General features: G+C 41.4%; 1 protein-coding gene across 1 annotated transcript in view; it reads left to right on the top strand.

Annotated features, from left to right (window-relative positions):
• The window catches only part of CSMD2 (CUB and Sushi multiple domains 2), a 974,125-nt gene that overhangs the window by 89,847 nt on the left and 869,657 nt on the right, over positions 1 to 14,621 (top strand). Inside the window, 1 exon segment of the mRNA XM_078157010.1 lies at positions 1,868 to 2,084. Coding sequence (XP_078013136.1) covers positions 1,868 to 2,084 — 217 coding nt within the window.

The following is a 14,621-nucleotide window of genomic DNA, read 5'->3' as shown; positions in this document are numbered from 1 at the left end:
GAGTGAGAACAGAAAGAAGAGATGGAGAAGAGATTGTGGAGAGATAATCAATTAGTCAAAGAGACTCCAAACTTCCAATGCTTGACTCTCCATCCCTTCTCACCCCCGTGGCCAATTGGTTCTCCCCAGTATCTCTCACATTCATCCCTTCTTCCTATTTCTACTCTCACCACCTTAGTATAGGTCTTTATTACCTCTCACCTGGATTGTTATGGTGGTTTCCTAACCTCTCCCCTTACCTCCAACCTAGACTACACATCAATAGCAAATTTTTCTCCTTAATGCATAGCTGCTCACAAATTTTCACTGGTTTCCCAATGTCTACAAAATAAAGTCCAATCTCATCCTGTCATTCAAAACCCTCCACTGCTTGAGGCAGCCTCATCTCACGTTCTTCCTTCACATTTGTCATATGCTTCAGCCAGCTTGATCTGCTTGTATGTTCCCCAAATGTACTCAACACTTTCCTGCCTCTGCACCTCACCTTCCAGGAATCCCCTCCCCTTGTCTAAGCCTATTGAATCCTGTCCATCCTCCAAAGCTTGAGTCAAATACCATCTCCTTTATAAACCCTTCCTTGACTCCTCAACTGGAGGAGCAATTACTATCTCACCTGAAATTCCAAGACAGAAGTTATCTTACTCTCCTCAGATCTCCCTGCCCCTTGTGTAGGCTTCTCTTTTGTAATTTGACTGAATGAGTAAAGTATTTATTAGGAACTTAATATGTGGAAAGCATTGTGCTGAGTGGTAGAGATACAAACAGAAAAATAAGACAGACTCCACTCTCCTTCTGGAGAAGCCTAATGCTCACGTTAATCCTCCATGCTCACATTCTGATAGAGGGAGACAGGTTTCAGCTGCAAGTTAGGTGGAAAGGCTCCATGGATCTTAGGATGCAGTAATATCCTCGTAGATGGTAGATGTTAATATAGCTTCATTAATGCCATTTCATTGAATAAAACCTTATCCATTTTTGATGTTGAACCTTTTTGCACACAGAAGGTAATTAATACTTCTCCTACAAATAACTATTTTGTATTATTTTTGTACATGTCATCACTAGACTGTAAGCTCCTTGAGAACAAGGACTGCCTTCTTCATCTTTACCTCCCCCTTTAGCACCAAGGAGACCTCACTCTCTGTACATACACAGCGGTGCTTGGTTTATAGAGAAAACCTTAATTACCATAGTCCATCAACACAGGTGCTCAGTCATCTGGGATTTCTTTCTACAACCACTACAGGAAAAGAGAGAGATTGTCTCTAGAAAATAAAATGGTGTCAGGAATTTGTTATAATTCAAGATTTCAAAGGATCTTTGATCTCACTGATGTAGGAATTCTTCCCAGTAAAGCAATGTCAACCAATCTGTGTTTTCTCATCCCAAAGGACTCTCACCCATGCCCTCATAACGCTTCTGTGGGGGCAAGGGATGAAAGAGGTCTATGAAGGCATTTCTCTAGACCACTTGACTTTCTGTGAGTACCAGTTTGGAACATGGACTATCCATTTGATGTCCCTTACCCTGGCTATGTGGCCAGCCCATCTCCATTTTTAGCCATACAATTCTTTAATGACCTCTACTGCACTGCCCCTGATGGGTATGTTTTCATTGGTAATAGAATTCACTACCTATGCCCCCTAGGCATGCTCTATGCATGACCTACTATTTTAAATTTTCAGAAATTTAACAGATAAATCCTGGTATGTTACTTGAGACTGAGAGAAGTTAAATGACTTGCCTAGAATCACAGATTGGTAAATGCCAGAAGCAGAATTTGAACGCAAATCTTCCAACTCCAAGCCCAAAACTATACCAGATCACTTCTATTTGCCTAACCATGTCTTTCCCCTCCCTTTCCTAGGCCAGAATTGCACATTCAATTTGCAAGGCCCCAACGGAACAGTCGAGAGCCCTGGATTCCCGTATGGTTATCCCAACTATGCCAACTGCACATGGATCATCACAGCCGAGGAACAGAACAGGATACAGCTTGTGTTCCACGCCTTTGCACTGGAAGAGGACTTTGATGTATTGTCCGTCTTTGATGGAGTACCAGAGCAAGGGAATCTTCGAACAAGGTACCGACCTTTGCATAAAGAAATTGGTGCTGCCGGTGTACCGTCTGTACTCTGCTCAGTGATGAACCACTTGGGTGAAAGGTTTATGATGTAATAAACAAAGAGTGAGTTTGGAGGGGGGCTCGTAAAGGACACCTTCTTTTCATTCTTCTAGTGTCATGGAGTTCCTAAATACTTTCTGCTTGCTCAAAAAGACTCGGCAGATGGGATTTATGAGTTGGGCACTTGGGAAGATTAATTGGGATGTAGAAGTATGTGTGTGTGTATGTGTGTGTATAAATAAATATATATATATATATAATATCATATATATATGTATCTATACATAATACTTGAAGTATCTATGCATAAATATGCACGTGCAACACACACACACATGCATATACTCATCTACATATTGGACTGATGTGAGTACAAAGAGATATAGAGATATGTATGCACACATCAACGTTTAGTGCTCTATAATTTTGTGAGTATCCTCCTTCTACCAATGTGGATAGCTGTATCATAGTTAATGGTCCTTGTCCATTGCTGTTGTGGAATCATCCTGCAGCCAACCTGGTGATGAGCCTTTTCGCCCTTAATTACACTCATCCTCACACACCAGACACATCAAGACTGTTTCTAGTCCTGTTCTTGAAGTCTTTTCCAGTTTTGTTCAACTTGCCTGAACTTATGCACTGGTAGGCATTGTCTTTGATAGCCCACGGTCATCTATAGCTTCAACAGGAGAATCAATCCAAAAAGCATTTATTAAGCACCTACTGTGTGCCCAGGATCCCCAACCTGCACTTTGAGGTCCATTCGACCTGGCCTTCTCAGTGTTCCTTGCATCCCACCTTGTCATGCCTTTGTACTGTCTTTGTCCCATGCTTGTAATGCCTTTCCTTCTCACATCTGCCTCTTAGAATCTTTAATTTCCTTCAAGACTCAGCCTGTGCCAACTTGTGCCTAAGGCCTTTCCTAATTCTGCTAGTGCCCTCCACACTCCAAAATCACCTGGTATGTATTCTGTACACATCTGCCCATGTAAATGTCTCTCCAATCCTCCCCAAATGTTGTCAGTGGAGGATACACACACACGCATACACACACACACACACACACACACACACACACACACACACACACACACACACACACCCCTCTCCTTCCCGAATGCAGCATGCTCTATTTTCTAGAAAAGATCACTCAGGGTGGTAGAAGGAGAGGGCAGAAATAAGGATGATCCTTTAACTGAAAAATGCCAACCATCTTGTTTGAAGAGAGGTGAGCATGGACGGTAAGGGTGTTCTCCTTGAGAAGTACACCAAGTGCAGTGAGATTGAACATCCCAGGCCAGATACTTGCTTTGGAGGAGACCTATTCTGGGGTAAAACTGAAGCACCATTAGAACCAAGAGTTCTCACCTGAAACAACTCCCGTTACAAAACCCAGCAACCTGAACTCAGCTTCTGTCAAAGAATGACTTCTTTAGAAGCCCAGGCTTCTAATGATCTATTGTGCAAAGAGCTCTCACAGTAGTTCACAGGCAATGTGGCTTAGTGAATGGAGTATTGGACCTGGGGCCAGGCAAACCTGGGTTTGAATCCTGAGACATTTTCTAGCTTTATGACCCTGGGCAAGTCACTCTACCTCTCTTAGCCTCAGTTTCCTCATCTGTAAAATGAGGATAACAGTAGCATCTACCACAAAGGGTGTTGTGAGGATCAAATGAGATAATATGGGTAAAGCTGTTTGCATACTTTTTTTTTGGTCATTGTTTAGTCTTTTTCAGTCATGTCTGACTCTTCATAACTTCATTTTCTTAGCAAAGATACTGGAATGGTTTGCCATTTCCTTTTCTAGCTCATTTTACAGATGAGGAAACTGAGGCAAACAAGGTTAAGTGAGTTGCCCAGGGTCACACAGCTAGTAAGCCTCTCAGGCCAGATTTGAACTTAGGAAGATGAGCCTTCCTGACTTCAGGCCTGACACACTATTTGCTGCACCACCTACCTGACCCTTGCATACTTCAAAGAGCTACATAAATATTAGTTGTTATTAAATAGCAGCCTGGTCCCTCCCACTGTCAGTGCCTTCTCTCTGAGATTACCTTCATTCACACTATGTATGTCTTGTATGTTCAATATTATATTCATGTTAATGTCCCCATTCAAAAGGAAGTTCCTTGAGGGTGGAGATAGATAGTTTTTCTGTATATTCCTGGAATTTAACACAGTGCCTGGCACATAGTAGGCACTTAATAAATGCTTATTGCCTGACTGACTCAGCTGTAGTGGCCAAATGATTCCTCTCCCATCCTCCAGGAAGCTAGATCTTCTTATATAACCCTTTTTGACTGTTAATTACCATTTGTGATTATATCGTTCATGTGATGTGGCACTAAGCAGGATGTGGGCATCCAATAGAATGAAAGCTCTTTGAAACTTAGGATTATTTTCACTCATTTCTTTGTATCCCCAGTGCCTAGGACAGTACCCATCACATAGCAGGCTCTTCACAAACACTTATCAATTGGAAATCTGCTGAATTTCTTGCTTCTTGGTGGGGATCAGCATTAGAGACAGAGGATGTCATGGAATAAGCAACTGTGATGGCTTCAGAAGATGTAGGTTGGGATTCTGATTCTGCTACTTAACACCTGTGTTACCTTGGGCAAGTGACCTTCCTTCTCTGTTTCTTAGTTCTTCCTGTGCAAAATAAAAGCATTGGACTAGGTTATCTCTAATTTCCCTTCCAGTTGGAAATCCTATGATATTGGCCACATAAAGCTCAATATGATGATATTATAGAACTATATATTATCTGGAGTTCTGTTTTGGGGGTGGGGGGTATTGGTAACTTACTACCCTTGGATACAGCCCAATGCAGACTTGCCTTTTACCAAACACCCACATTAGTACAGTGCATTTCAATGCCTTCTATTGGTGTCCAAGTGTTTCTGCTTTTGTCCTGTGGCACTCCCCAGGCATGTCCATTTTTCAGCTTTCTTCTCAGACCTGACTGCCTCAGGTTGTCACCTGGAGATTGTGAGCAGTGTTTGGGATTATGGAGCCTGGAAGAGCCCACTGCTATTCACCTAGGTCCCTTCAGAGGTGGGGTAGTTGGTACAGAAGGGAGAAGTGATAAGAGAAATGCCAGCCAAGGAACTGAGAGTGTAGACTAACAGGTACTCATTGTCAAAGGAGAGCCTTTGCCAAGGAAAGGCTGCCTAGTGGAGCACCACTTTGGGGACAGCAGCCATTGTATGGAGGCTCTCAAAGACAAAGCCCACTGACCCCCAAGCCAGATGAAGCTTTGTCAAACTCTATATATCTATATCTCTATCAAACCTACTTTACCTCTCTAAACATATTACCTATTATTTCTTTTTTCATTTAATTTTATTTTTAATTCACGAAACAAAACAAGCATTTCCATAACATAGTAGAATTTACAAAAGATGATTATACATGAAAATGCAAATCTATTATGTACAACTTGTATAACTCCATTATTTTTTAATCCCTTTGCTCTTAACCTGGTGCTCCCCATGGGCCTAGAGAGAAGCCAAGATTTCAGCCACTCTGAATGGGCATGGGCCGACACCAGAGAAAGACAGAGCCAACCATCAGGTAGTGGATAATGAGACAGAGCCTCCAGAGTCTGACTCAAGGACATTCCTTCAAAGAAACAGCAGCATTGGATGCGGTGGCCCATGTCTGTAACCCCTGATGCTGGAGAGGCTGAAGCTGTCAGATTATTTGAGTTTGGGAATTCTGAGCTTCAATAGGGTTAAAGCTGACTGGATGCCTACAGTAAATCTGGCACAATACAGTGAACTCCCCGAACCTGGGGGCTACCAGGCTGCTTAAGGAGGGGCAAACCAGCCGAGGGTAGAAATGGAGCAGGTCAAAGCTTTCATGCCATTCAGCAATAGAATCTGACCCAAGAGAGGCTACATTTTCAGCCTAGGAGCGAAAGGAAGACCCAGTATCAGAGAGAGTGAGACAGAGAGACAGAGAAATAGACAGAGAGAGATAGGGAAAGAGAGAGACAGAGAGAGAAAGAGAAAGAGAGACAAAGACATAGAGAGAGACAGAGAAAGGGAGACAGAGATAAACTGAGACAGAAATAAAGACAGAATATGCTGAGTATAATGAAGAAGTGTGAGTACCAATGTATCTATACACACGTGTGTATGTGTGTGATGTATAAGAAATATATAATATATATACACCATATATGCCACATGTGACATTTGTGACATTTATACAACATATATAACATACATACATCTAATATATATCACATAAATAATGGGAGCATGACTAATAACATTGCACATATATAGTACATATCACACCACACAAATGTAACATTTATTACATATGGGTAATATATTACATGTAAGATATAGTTGATGTTTGTAAGCTATGTATATATGTACATGTGTGTATATATGTGTATATATGTATATATGTTACATATGCATAAATATGTGTGTACACTGGGGACAGGGTTGGCAGCCCTTTTAAAATACCATCCTCGGAAGGAACGCTTTACTCCTCACTCCAATGCCCCAGTGAGATGGCCAGAGGATATGGAGGGTGCTGATAAGATGTGAGTTCCAAAGCTGCTATAATATGGAAGGGTGTTGAGTTTTCTGATGAGGGTGGTTTTTTTTTTTAGGGACATGATGGAGTCAAGTAAAAGAGATAGACTTGAGGGGAGATTAAGAGATGATAGGAAAGAGGGGAGAGAGACAGAGAAGATGATGGAAACTGAGAGAGACAGAGACAGCAGCCCTGCCGACCTATAGCCAGCTTGGAATGCTTCACCAAATGGATAAGAGGTCTCATATTCTTTGGATGATTTTGGATCTTTCTCTGAAGAATATCCAAATCCTGATTTAGAAGGGATCCCTAGGACCTTGGCATCACTCCTCTGTCAGAAAAAGAAGGTCTGCCACTGGAAAGTCGTGGGCCTCTACCTCCTGTAGCCATGGTAAAGATGGGAGTCCTTCATATTGGCTACTTGCAAATCAAATGGGAAATGTCCTTACCACTAATGTAATAAGCTGCCTTTAAAAATGCAAAGCAACCAGAAGGAGGTAATCACCCAACTGTCCTTTGCCATGGTTAGACCACACCTACAGACCTACAGTATTATATTCAGTTTTAGGGACCATATTTTAGGAAGGAAATTGATAAACTAGAATTTGTCCAGAAGGAAGGGACAAAGATGATGAAGATTGGTTGAGGAACTGGAAGTGTTTAACTTGGAGAAGGGAAGACTTAGGGGAGAAGTAGTAGCTCCCTTCAAATATTAGAAGGGCTGTTTCTGTAGAAGAATGATTTTTTTTTTTGGTCCAGCTCTGTGATTTCACCAGCTTCCAGTATGGAAACTTCCTCTACAGAATCATTTTAGCATCTTGTCTGTACTTTATAACCTTAAAGAATTACCTGGTCATGTAGCCAGTATGCATCAGATGCAAGATTGAATCCAGGTCTTTCCGAATCCATGGGTTGGCCTTGGAGACACATAACCATGCTGTTTCTCCTGGGGTTTTTTTTTGTTTGTTTTTTAGGCAATTGGGGTTAAATGACTTGCCCAGGGTCACATAGCTAGTAAGTGTCAAGTGTTTGATCTGAGGCTGGATTTGAACTCAGATCCTCCTCACTTCAGGGCCGGTGCCATATCCACTGTGCCTCCTAGCTGCCTCCTAACCATGCTGTTCCTCAAAAAAGAATGTGACTCTCTATTCTTAGCCATAGAGGGCAGAACTAGAGCCACTGTGGGAAAGCTGGAGGTCAAAAGGCAGAGAGTCAGAAAATAGAGTCACTAGATCAATAGAGAAAGGAGATGTAGGGCTCCAGAAGTGCCGAGTCTACCAGTAGAGTTGGGTGATACTTATTTAAGTACTCAGTACATAGTCATAGGTACTATAGGAGATACAGTCCCAAGAGCAGCAGGTAGACTGAGAGCCAGAAAAACTCAGGATAAACAAATGAGCTAGGAATATTCAGTGCAGACTTCTGGGAATTTCTTTAGTTTTGCCCTCTTAGTTTCTCAGCAGAGTAGGGCTGCTGACTTCAAAGACCTGAACATTGTGCTTAGGTCTGGGAGTATTGTCTCTTGGCTGCTAAAATCATCAGCATTAGCCTATTATTTACTTTTTCTGTTACACATTCATTCATACACCCAGAGTAACTGGTTAATTAAGATAGCCACAAGTGTAATGGACTACTTAAGTAGTAGTAAGCTCCCTGTGACTGAAGGTATTCAAAGATTCTCAAAGAGAGAGGATCTCTGTTCACATGGGCATTGGATGAGTTGGCCTTTCAGGCTTTTTCTGAAACTGAATTCACAGCATCATAGATTTAGAGCTGGAAATGAACTTAGAGGTCAGCTAATATAAACCTTTCATTTGACAGATGATGAAACTAAAGTGCATATATGCTAAATGACTTGACCAAGGTCGTATAGCTAGTAACAACACCATCATCATCATCAACAACAATAATAGTAGTAGTAATAGTAGTAGTAGTAGTAGTAGTAGTAGTAGTAGTAGTAGTAAGTAGTAGTAGTAATAATAAATAGAATTTAAATAGTGTTCTAAGGTTTGCTAAGTGCTTTATAAATATTATATCATTTTATCATGACAACCTTGGGAGGCAGGTACCATTATGATTCCTAATTAACAGATGAAGAAACTGAAGATGAGGGAGCTAAGTAACTTGCCTAGGATCATAGCTAGTAAGTGTCTGAATCTGGATTTGAATTCAGGTCTTCCTGACTCCAGGTCCAGTGAGCTAGCAGACCGATGGTAGCAAACCCAAATCTTCTGCTTTTAAATCTATCCCTCTTTCCTTTGTACCACATTATGAGATTTCATAGTCTCTGACTGCTTAAGTGGCAGAGAGACAGACTTTGGCATGAGAGAAAATTTTTCCCCACAATGAGAGCTGTCCAAAATGAGAATGGACTGCTAATGAAAAAAATGAGTTCCCCACCAGTGGACGTAATCAAGTGGAGGCAGTGTGACCCTTTCGCTGGGACTGCTTTCAAAAGGATCTCTTTTCAGGTAGGGCTTGCTCTCAATAGCCATTGAGGACCTTTCTAGCTCTGACATTCTATGATTTTCCTCCATATCTCTCTTGGTTCTCTTCCAGCACACTCCCACACCTCTCCCCATCTCTTTCCTCATTAAACTTTGCAGCCCCTTCAATGCTGGTTTATCCATTTCTAGGCTATCAATTTTATGAGTTTTTTCCCCTTTTCTTATTTCCAAATGTATTTGGTTTATCATCTAACTGCTACAGCGGGAGATGGATGAGAATGTATCATTCATCCAAATATATGCACTCTTAGGTGGCCTAAATTAGCTCTGGAAATGGGAAGGAAGAAGCCAGGCCAACTCCCTTGGAGAAAATGCAATCCTTCCTTCCTCCTCCTTGCTCTCCTCCTCCCTTGATTCCATGTCACAGCTAAGGTGCCTGTGGGACAGAGAGAGCTTCACTTTCCTCCTTCCTCCTCCTCCAGGAGCTCCAGTGATTCTTTTTGTTTGCTAAACAGAGGCATTATTATAAAGGGAAGGTATTTGAGCATTTGCTCCATAAGGACAGAGTCTTTCCAAAGCTCTAGTCCCTTACTTGTAATATTAGTAAAGTGAGGGACTGAATGAACTCCACAGATGCATTGCCCAGTCTGTTCTACCAATGCCTGGTGATACAGGAATTGTGAATAGACTATCCTTGAGAATATAGGGATAATTATCCTAGGCCAAGAAGAGAGAAGGCTATTTCTTCCCAGAGGATGAAGAAAGAAGAGACAAGGTAGGAGGCTGATGCTGCTGCACATAAAAGTAGTCTCTGGCTACAACAGTGAGTGCAAGAAGTGCTAGGGAGCAAGGCATAGATTAAAAAAAGGGTTGCATACTGGTGGGGCTAGAGTTTCAGAAGTGAAAGAGCTGAATAGCTGAAATTCTTAGAATCATAGAACTGGAAGAGACCTAGGGGTCATCTAGTTCAACCCATTGACTGAAGCATCTATATCCCCAAATAGTGGTCGTGCATGCCAGATATATGTAGCGATGAGGAACTTACTACCTTCCAAGACAGGCCATTTTACTCTTGGATAGCTCTAATTGTTAGGAAGATTTGACTTACATAGAAGCAAACTCTGAGTCTTTGCAATTTCAATCAATTAAGGATTTATTAAGCATTTAATATAATCTATAATTCACCAAGCATTTATTTAGTGTCAATTATTTTCCAGGCACTAGGATAAGTACTGAGGATGCCAAGAAAGGCAAAAGAAGCCACAAAGACAAAAGTACAACAATTCTCTAACTCTCAACCCTAAGGAGCTTACCTTCTATTAGAGAAGGCAACATTTACATAGATAGAAAGGAACTTAGGGATGGGAGATGGAATGACAAGGGGTGGGGGGGGGACATAACAAGAATACCACTTTGCCTGGGCAATAGAGTGTATGAAGGGGAGCAATGTGTAATAATCCTGGAAAAGTAAGTTGAGACTGAGTTGTGTAGAATTTTAAATGCTCCACAGAGGAGTTCATATTTTATCCTAGACTTAACAGGGAACTGTTGAGGTTTATTGATTAAGGGAATGACATGGTTAGGCCTGCACTTTAAGAAATCCCTTTGACAGTTCCATGGAGGTTAGATTGTAGGGAAGAGTCCTTCATCCATTGCTCCAAATTCTGCCCTCTGGAGCCAAGTAGAACAAAGATAATGCAAACTTGACAGCTGTTCAAATATCTGCAGGGACTGATAGTATCCCCTCTGTCTCCTCTTTTCCAGGTTAAAGCAGACATAGTTCTTTCAAATGCCCCTTGTTATATCATGGCTTCCAGGTCACTTGCCTACCCATTCACCCACATCTGGATACTCCCCTTCAATTCAGCAACACTCCAATGGAATTGGATCTCATTGAAGTGAAATGTTTTCTCCAGTGTTCCCTACCTATCCTCTGCAACTCTAGTCCACGAGCTCCAATAGGGTGCCATGGATCTCAACCTATCCTTACTCTTAAAATGTGGTCTTACAAGGACAGAGGACAAAAGGACTACCACCTCTTTCCATTCTGATCATTATGCTTATATTAAGGTCAGCTTGGCTGCCATATCACACTGTGGATTCATGTTGAGCATTTGGTCCATTAACTCCCTCGGATCTTTTTCATACAAACTATTGCTTAACCATATCTTCCCCATCTTGTAAATAAAGGAAAGGTCTTCCAGATAAATGAGCCTGTCTGAAAAACTAGATGTCCTGAGAATGTCAGAATTGACTACCAGGAAATATGGAGTAATAGACTCTTCTTTGTATCTTATAATAGTGGCTCATACATAGTAGGCACTTAATAAATGTTTATTGACTGATTGACTGACCCTTGTAGATTCAGTAATTTTATCTGCTATGGTCTGAGCTAAGGCATAAACCTCCAGAGCTGTAGTATCACAGGGCCACATACTCTTGCAGCAAAGTCCCTCTATTTTGCCTCCTACCAAGATTCTGCAATGGGCAGAGAATTGGACTTGGATTTAGGAGAGATCTAGGTTTGAATCCTTGCCTCAGTTTTTTCATATGCAAAATAAAGAAAGTAGCATTCACTTCACAAGGTCATGAGACCAAATGAAAATACACTTAACAAATCTTAAAGCATTACATAAATATTGACTATTATGTTACATAAAGAAATTTTCATAATCTGGAACTAGGCTTAATTTTCTTCATTTTATTCCCAAATTTCCCTGTTTCCTCTTTATTTCTTGGGGTATTTCATTCTTTCCGGCCATGATGGTAACCACCATTGATAATTCTGCCAAGACATTTCAAGCACCAAGTATTCAGTGTATTTAATTTCTATTTGTCTTGTGTGTGTATATGTGTGTGTGTGTGTGTGTGTGTGTGTGTGTGTGTGTGTGTGCTTGTATAGGCACATGCCTTTTCCCCATTTAGAATATAAACTTCTTGAGGGCAGGAACTATTTTATCTCTGTATCTCCAATAAAAATCATAGTACTTGGTGTATATATATATTAAACACTTGATAAATGTCTTTTGAGTAATCAATTCCATAACAAAATAAGTTGGGAAAATACTGCAGAGAATAAGATACAAGATTGGGCTGAACAAGGACAAAATTGTGATGGGAGCAAAATCAGGGGGTTTTGTTCCATTCTCCATCCTTTCTTCCTCATCCTGTGTTTTATTTCTCCTACCTTGGATTATTCCTAGAAGAGATCAGGGGCTATCTTTATTTCACCATTTGTGTCCCCAGTGCTTAGCACAGTGCTTTGCACATGGTAAGTGATTAATAATGCTTCATTCATTCATTTCTAGAACTTCACGCAGTACTCAGAGCCTTTACATTGTTCTCTGAATTAGGCTGAGACAAACCTTCCTCTACCACCTTACACCTTTTCCCTCAACACCCAGAGAGGGCAGAGGCTGTTTTTGCTTTTTTTTTTTTCCTTCCAATCCCAGCACTTGGAAGAGTGCCTAGCACATAGTAAGTGCTTAATAAATGCTTGATGATTGATTGGTTGCTAATTCCCCCAGGCTCTGCTCTGATAGTCTTCTTAATGTCCATGAGTGGATAACATATTTGCATTACGATGCTAAATGGATTATTTTAACCCTGATTCTGATGGCAATTGTCAGCCTCTGTGGCAGGCCTGTTAGGAAGATTTTTAGGGTCTCTTTGGTACCCCTCTAATTTCACCATGTGTTTTGTGCACTGGGTCTTTGTAAGGGATGGTAATGTAGAAGTCGGTCTGCCAAAGCAGCCTTTTTGTGCCTGAATTATACAGATCGTTGCCTCTGATCCTTTAGTTCCCCTCAGTCTGGCTGGACTGCATTCAGGGAGGAAAATGAGACATTTGAGCTTCTGTGTTCCAGGTCAGAAAATCCAGGCTGGACAGGAATGTGTGTCTGTGTGGTCTCTGCCCTGGAAGCCTCTCTGCTTTTTTTCGGAAGAGCACCCCTGTGCCAGGAGCAAATGATGAAGGGCATGTAGTCTTTATCAGCTGTTTCCCTTCCCTTAAACCTCTTAGAGGAGGAGAAATCAGGTCAGAACCACAGCTTGGAGACAGGGGTACGGACTGGAATTTAAATTTCTGTATGTTTTGGTCAATCAATCAACAGTGAGAAGCAGCTGCAGGAAAATCACTGAACCTAGAGTTCACAGTATCATAGAGTTATAGAGAGAAGAAACCTTAGATATTTGGAAAGGCAGGCCATGTAGAGTAGTGGAAAGATCACTATTCTTGGAATCAGGAAGGTGTACCTGTGAATCTGGCTTGAGAGGCTTACTAGCTGTATGGCCCTGGGAAAGTTTCTTAACTTCTCTCAGCCTCAATTTCCCCATCTGTAAAATTGGGATGATAATAATCATAGCACTTACCTTACTGGGTCATTGTGAAAATCCCAAGGAGATAATATATGCCAAGTGCTTTGCAGAACTTTGAGTGAGTGCCATATAAATATAAACAGCTATTTTCTAATTTGACCCTCTAATCTCATAGATGAAGAAACAGAGGTCTGGAAAAATTAAATGACTTGACAAAGGTCAAATAGGTAATAAATGGTGACTACAACATGTAATTACTAAGCACTTACTATGTGCAAACACTAAGAATACAAAGAAAAGCAAAAATGTAGTCCCTGACCTCAAAGAGCTTACACTCTAATGGAGAAGCCAACATGCAAAAAAGTGTACACACAAGATATCTACAGTGTAAATGGGAGGTAATCTCAGAGGCACTAACAGTAGGTGAAGGTTGGAGGGCCAGAAAAGACCTCATGCAGAAAGTGGGATTTTTGCTGAGTCTTGAAGCCAGAGCCAAGATTTAAATCCAGGTCTCCTGATTCATTCCATTACTACAGTGTTCATTCCATTCCATTAACCTTCCTCCCCTAAGTTTAAACCCTGGTTCTGGGTCCTCTACTTTCTAACTCTGTGATTCTGGGCAATCCTATATCATCATCATCTTAATCATCGTCACCATCATCATCATCGTCATCATCATTTCTCCTCCCTCACCCCAGCCCACATTGCCTAGCTCTCAATCAGCTAGAATACTGACCCCAGCATTCCCACCTCTGCCTGAGATAACCCAAAGCCCCACTACCCCCTCTCATAACAGTCATTGATTGGGACCATTTGTACTGCCACTGTTTTCTGAGATCCATGGGGCATTACCATCTACCCTGCTGTTTTGCCTGCTGTACCCTAAGCACCACCTGACCTTTCCATCTGCCTAAAATGGGACTCCTGTCTATGTGTTGTCTCCCTCTATTAGAATGTGAACTCCTTCAATGAAGAGACTGTCTTGTCTTTCTATTTGGAGTTTAGCATAGTACCTTGCTGATAGTAAGTGCCTAATAAATGTTCATTCACTTATTCATTCACTGCAGTGGGGAGAGAAGGAGACAAGCAGAGAGACTGTCATAGTCTCAAAGGGAGAGATCCCTTCCTCAGACTGTAGGATGTTATCAAGCTAACAGGCATTCTCTCTAACTCTG

This window comes from Phascolarctos cinereus, unplaced genomic scaffold (genome assembly GCF_003287225.1).
Source record: "Phascolarctos cinereus isolate Bilbo 61053 unplaced genomic scaffold, phaCin_HiC Scaffold_726;HRSCAF=1367, whole genome shotgun sequence".
NCBI classification, from domain to species: Eukaryota; Metazoa; Chordata; class Mammalia; order Diprotodontia; family Phascolarctidae; genus Phascolarctos; species Phascolarctos cinereus.
This window is presented reverse-complemented; position numbering and strand designations above follow the sequence as displayed.